General features: G+C 42.4%; 1 protein-coding gene across 5 annotated transcripts in view; it reads right to left on the reverse strand.

Moving 5' to 3' along the window:
- Nucleotides 1-6,753, reverse strand: part of LOC145351806 (cadherin-18) — a 556,159-nt gene that overhangs the window by 16,387 nt on the left and 533,019 nt on the right. Inside the window, exon 13 of one of the 5 annotated variants that reach the window (XM_080201490.1) lies at nucleotides 6-922. The exons of 3 other annotated variants lie outside the window; for them this stretch is intronic. In XM_080201490.1, coding sequence (XP_080057616.1) covers nucleotides 666-922 — 257 coding nt within the window. In that variant the 3' untranslated portion in view covers nucleotides 6-665. Of the gene's footprint in view, nucleotides 1-5; nucleotides 923-2,339; nucleotides 2,602-6,753 lie in introns of those variants that run through there. One more of the 5 variants, XM_080201499.1, reaches the window with a different exon arrangement.

A 6,753-nucleotide genomic window follows, 5' to 3' on the forward strand; every position in this document is an offset into this window, starting at 1 on the left:
ACAAGAAACATTATACAACAACCGAAACACCAGGTCAGATGTTAAAGAAAAAGAGCACCAAAAAATGGATCCTTTATCAAGTGTCAGCTTAGAATTTACATGGTGTGACATTAATGTAAGAATACAAAATGGACCCATATCTGGTACTGAAATTTGAAAAAAATGATTTCAAATTAAAGATTTATTAACAAAATGCAGATTTACAAAATAGCAAATAAATCACAATTGAAATTCAACAGAGCAAAACGTGGGATAATGTGTTCTGGTCGGTGGACTCAGGAGCTGACTGGTCTTTGAATGTGAAGAAGCTAAATGGGAGAGCGGAGTAAACAGAATTGGGAATACAGATACAAACACCACCAATACAGTTTGACAAGTAAACAATCTAATGTGAGTACTGGGGTCCATTTGTAGAGAAATTCAATACTTGAGCCAGAGGTGAATGGTCAATTTGTAAAGAACCATGCACAGAGCACACCTGGAGTATTGTGTGCAGTTAAAGTGTGCAATCTACTGTAAGATCATTGGAGCTAAGAAAATGGGTAGGAAAGAATTACAACATTATTAACAGAAATGAGAGCATGCAGCTATCAAGAATGATTCAATGATTTGGGGCTCTTTCTCCTAGGATAGAGAAAGAAGAGACATGAAAACAATACTTAAATTTAGTATGTGAAGAGGTAATTAGATTGGAAGAAGGCTTCCCTTAGTATGTTGGACCTCTTTGGTCTACAAGTATTAGTCACAAGCGGATTTAGCATAACTTCCCAAATTTTCAGTTTTATCTCTTCAGAAATAAATCTTGTGCTTGGCTTGCCTTTCCCATGGCCTTGACATTCTGTGGTGTAAATCTCAGGGATTAAGAGAACGATGATCATGTCCAACAAACAGTTCGGGATGGCAGTAGACCCTGACTGACCTCCTGGATGATTTTTTAAATGACAAAAGAGGAAGAGAATTATATTTTGGATCAAAAGAGAAAACACTGGAAAATCTCAGCAGGTCTGGCAGCATCTATAAGGAGAGAAAAGAGCTGACGTTTTGGGTCCAAATGACCCTTTGCCAAAGCTCATCTGGACTCAAAACATCAGCACTTTTCTCTCCTTATAGATGCTGCCAGACCTGCTGGGATTTTCCAGCATTTTTTCTTTTGGTTTCAGATTCCAGCATCTGCAGTAATTTGGTTTTATCCAATGTTTTGGGTTGTTGTCCCGTCCCTGTAACTGGCAGACATTGGAGTCAGAGTCATAGCAATATGCATTGGAGAGTGGGAAGGGCAATGGGATCACCATCCTGCCCCGTCCCACCCCCCAATATGCTGCCCCCACATCCCAGCCCCCTTCCGGGGCAGTATTAATTTCCATCTATTAACCTTTCTTCTCTCTTCACAAGTGCTTCCTGGCCCGCTGAGTATTTCCAGCACTTTCTATTTTATTTCAGAATTCCAGCATCCACAGTATAGTTCTTTTCATCATCAGTTTTTTTTCAAAGGAAGAGTTAGATTTCACACTTGGGGCAAAGGAGATTAGGGAAACGGGATCAGGTTATTGAGTTGGATGATCAGCCATGATCAGAATGAATGGCGGAGCAGGCTTGAAGGGCCAAATGGCCTCATCCTGTTCCCATTTTCTATGTTTCTATCACATGTAACATAATTTGGACCAAAGAATCATCATCTCATTTTTGTTTGTTATCTTTCCCGTTTTTTTAAACTATATTTTCATCCGGTTCCTGTTCCTGTAACATACCAGTCCTGTGAAGATGGTGATGAATGTGAAATAAAATATTGATGTCTCAAAAGTAATTTTTTCAAATATTAACATACAGACGTGGAACGGATTCACATGAAATGTCATTGTGCCAAATCACAAAGCAGGGTCCAATATGTTTAAAACACACAGTGTAGCACCTCCATTGAAATCATAGAAATTAAACATTTATATGTGAAATGAGCAACTTTCAAAGCATTTGTACTTGAAATTGTCTTTAACTCTGGCATGAATCATGAATCCTCACAGCTGAAAGGACAATGTGAAAGTGATGGTGAATGAGAATGATTCTGTGTGATCACACCAGGTGATCTGAACCTAACTAACCGTGTGAAAATAAAGCAATCAAATTGGATGACTTTCAAAAAGGATGTGATCGGAGAATTATATCTTTGTACCAGTTTCAATTTCAACTGTAAATCATGGTCACATTGAGTTAACTGTGCATTCAGTCCTGAACTTGTCTACACAGCAGTAAAAGTGTTATTTCAACAACAAGAAATGACCCACAGACCTGCTCATTTTTAATTGAATCACAGCACTTGAAAATGCAGTCTTTATTTTTTCAACTTTTAAATATGTGCATTTTTTGATTTCTAACTTCATACCTGTGGTAAAGTATTTTTCAATTCAAGTTCAGCTTATGAATTAATTCAAAATGACAGAGCTGTGATTTTTCAGCTCCTTTGACCCACATATTGAAATTTAATTTTCAGTTTAAATCATGCTTTTAAGATGTCAGTCACTGTTCCAAGAAGTAACCTAGCAACGATTGCAAACACCACATCAGCCGTACAGGGGGTTCGCTGTTACCTGTCACTTTGTACAGAAGCTGCAAGGCCAATTAAAGAGAAGGTGAGGCAGAAACACATTGGCACAGAGGGTAGTTACAACATTGGATTCTCTGTCAGAAAATGCTGTTAAAGCAAAGGTATACATTCTTTCTGAAGACAATGAGATGGTTGCTGGAATAGAGGAACATTAACATAAGAACATAAGAAATAGGAGCAGGAGTAGGCCATCTAGCCCTTCGAGCCTGCCCCACCATTCAATAAGATCATGGCTGATCTGAAGTGGATCAGTTCCACTTTCCCGCTTTCTCCTCATAACCCTTAATTCCCTTGTCTATCAGAAATCTATCTACCCGTGACTTAAGTATATTCAGCGAGGTAGCCTCCACCACTTCAATGGGCAGAGAATTCCAGAGACTCACCACCTTTTGAGTGAAGAAGTTCCTCCTCAACTCTGATCTAAACTGCCCCCCCCCCCTTATTTTGAGGTTGTGCCTCTAGTTCTGGTTTCCTTTCTAAGTGGGAAGAATCTCTCTACCTCTGCCCTATCTAGCCCCTTCATTATCTTATACATCTCTATAAGATCCCCCCTCAGCCTTCTAAACTGTAATGAGTACAGACTCAGTCTATTTAGTCTCTCTTCATAGTCCAACCCCCTCATCTCCGATATCAGCCTAGTGAACCTCCTCTGCACTCCCTCCAAGGCCAAAATATCCTTGCGCAAGTGCGGCAACCAAAACTGCACACAGTACTCCAGCTGCGGCCTCACCAGTGCCCTGTACAGTTGCAGCAAGACCTCCCTGCTTTTATATTCTATCCCCCTTGCTATGAAGGCCAACATTCCATTTGCCTTCTTGATCACCTGCAGACTGCGTTTTTGAGATTTGTGCACAAGGACCCCCAGGTCCCTCTGCACTGTAGCGTGCTGCAGCTTTTCGCCCTTTACATTTTCGCCTCTCTCACATTAAAGATGTGAAAAATGAAGTGAAGAATGAGGGAAGGCTTTGATTGGTCATGTGAAAATAGTAAGAAGTGTCACAACACCAGATTAAAGTCTAACGGGTTTATTTGGCAGCAACAGCTTTCAGGGTCTCACTCCTTCTTCAGGTCAGTGAAGACTCATTCACCTGATGAAGGAGCAGTGCTCTGAAAGCTTGTGCTGCCAAACAAACATGTTGGACTTTAACCTGGTGTTGTGAGACATCTTACTGTCTCCACCCCAGTCCAACGCCTACATCACCACATCATGCGAAGATAGACACGTCTGATGGGTCAAACTGTATGGTTCGGTCTTTAAAAATCTTTACTCCTTAAAATTATTGATCATTGCCTAGAAATGATTGTGTGCAAACTTTCTGTGTGCATGTTTAATGTAATTATATCAAATCCCTCTTTCCACTGAATGATTATTGGTTTGAAATGGGAAAATTTGTGACTGAGGCTCAGAGAGATAGACTTTGTGGGATAATACAAACGAGACGATAGTGAACCCTCAGCTGAAGTTCTGTCACCCTCTCACTATCCCCACCTTGTGCTATTTCTACTGAAGTGAATGGAGATGAACTTCAGGCTAGTGCAATACATCGGTGTCCATTTCACCTTTCCACACCGACCCTCTATAACATTTTTAACACTTGTTCGAGAAGACAGCCAGATTACAAAGACTTCCCTGACATTTCCTCACGTGATCCAATAGATCTAAATGTCTTTGATTACCTCCTGCTCCTCTTTTAGATTACAGGAAAATTGTTGATATGCTGGAAACAATCAGCATGTCTCACATTTGTACAGGTACCTTGCGAGTAAAGTTTCAAAATCACTGGATTCGAATGGGGTGCTTTCATAGAACATAGAACATAGAACATAGAACATTACAGCGCAGAACAGGCCCTTCGGCCCACGATGTTGCGCCGACCAGTTACAAAAACAATGACCCACTAGCCTATACCAATCCCTTTTCGTCCATAAACCTATCCAGAGATCTCTTAAACGCCCCCAAACTAGACGCATTTACAACTGCAGCAGGCAGGGCATTCCAATCCTTCACCACCCGCTGGGTAAAGAACCTACCCCTGACATCCGTCCTGTAGCTACCCCCCCTTAATTTAAAGCCATGCCCCCTCGTGCTAGCTTTCTCCATCCGAGGAAAAAGGCTATCACTATCCACCCTATCTAAACCTCTAATCATCTTATATGTTTCAATAAGATCCCCTCTTAGCCGCCTTCTTTCCAACGAAAACAACCCTAAATCCCTCAGTCTCTCCTCATAGGACCTCCCCACCATACCAGGCACCATCCTAGTAAACCTCCTCTGCACCCTCTCCAACGCCTCCACATCCTTCTTGTAATGCGGGGACCAGAACTGCACACAGTACTCCAAGTGCGGCCGCACTAGAGTAGTGTACAGTTGCAACATAACACTGCGACTCCTAAATTCAATCCCCCTACCAATAAACGCCAAGACACCGTACGCCTTCTTAACAACCTTATCTACTTGATTCCCAACTTTCAGGGATCTATGTACACACACACCTAGATCCCTCTGTTCATCCACACTATTCAAAGTCCTCCCGTTAGCCCTATACTCGACACATCTGTTGCTCCTACCAAAGTGAATTACCTCACACTTCTCCGCATTAAATTCCATCCGCCACCTCTCGGCCCAGCTCTGCAACCTATCTAAGTCTCCCTGCAGACTATGACACCCTTCCTCACAATCTACCACACCTCCAATTTTGGTGTCATCAGCAAATTTACTAATCCACCCAACTATACCCTCATCCAGATCATTAATAAAAATTACAAACAACAGTGGCCCCAAAACAGATCCCTGAGGCACACCACTCGTAACTGTACTCCATGATGAATATTTACCATCCACCACCACCCTCTGTCTCCTATCTGATAGCCAATTCCTGATCCAACTTCCTAGATTACCCACAATCCCATACATCTGCATTTTCTGCAGAAGCCTACCATGGTGAACCTTATCGAACGCCTTACTAAAATCCATGTATACCACGTCAACTGCCTTACCCCCATCCACCTCTTTGGTCACCTTCTCAAAAAACTCAATAAGGTTAGTAAGGCACGACCTACCCGCTACAAAACCATGTTGACTATTTCTAATCAATTCATTACACTCCAAATAACTATAAATCCTATCCCTAATAATTTTTTCTAAAACCTTGCCCACAACAGAAGTAAGACTCACCGGTCTATAATTCCCGGCAAAGTCTCTGTTCCCCTTCTTAAACAATGGGACAACATTCGCTATCCTCCAATCCTCCGGGACTACACCAGAGACCAATGACGACCTGAAGATCTGAGCCAGAGGCTCTGCAATCACCTCTCTAGCCTCCCAGAGAATCCTAGGGTAGATCCCATCCGGACCAGGGGACTTATCTATTTTCAGCCCCTCAAGAATTTCCAGCACATCCTCTTTATCAACCGTAATACTGTCTATTTTACACCCCTGCAACCCAATGTCCTCCTCAGCTATATTCATGTCCCCCTGCGTGAACACCGAAGAGAAATATTGGTTCAATACTTCTCCAATCTCCTCCGGTTCCACACACAACTTCCCCCTGCTGTCTGTAACTGGCCCTAATCTTGCCCTGACCAACCTTCTGTTCTTGACATACCTATAGAACGCCTTAGGATTCTCCTTAATCCTATCAGCCAAAGTCTTCTCATGTCCTCTTTTAGCCCTTCTCAACTCACTCTTCAACTCCCTCCTAGCCAATCTAAAGCTTTCTAGTGCACTATCTGAGCCCTCCAATCTCATCCGAACATAAGCCTCCTTTTTCTTTTTAACCATCGACTCAACTCTTTTAGTGCACCACGGTTCCCTAGATCTACCAAATCCACCATGCCTGACAGGGACATACCTATCAAGGACTCGCAGTAGCTGCTCCTTGAAAAAACTCCACATTTCAGACGTTCCCAGTCCCTGTAATCCCCTAATCCAATCCATGCTTCCTAATTCACTCCTGATAGCCTCATAATCGCCCTGTCATCATTTTGGGGGACCCCAACCTCCCACCCAGGAAATCTCAGTGCAGAATTATCCAACTCATTTTTCTTAAGGCTCGAAAATGATGGACCCATAATTGTACAATAGATCCCCTCTGATGTGTAAGTTCAGTAGATTGGCCATGGTAAGTTGTCCCCGAGTGTCCAACGATATATAC

The sequence above is a fragment of the Carcharhinus amblyrhynchos genome, chromosome 2 (assembly GCF_965287045.1).
Source record: "Carcharhinus amblyrhynchos chromosome 2, sCarAmb.v2.hapA, whole genome shotgun sequence".
Classification (NCBI taxonomy): Eukaryota; Metazoa; Chordata; class Chondrichthyes; order Carcharhiniformes; family Carcharhinidae; genus Carcharhinus; species Carcharhinus amblyrhynchos.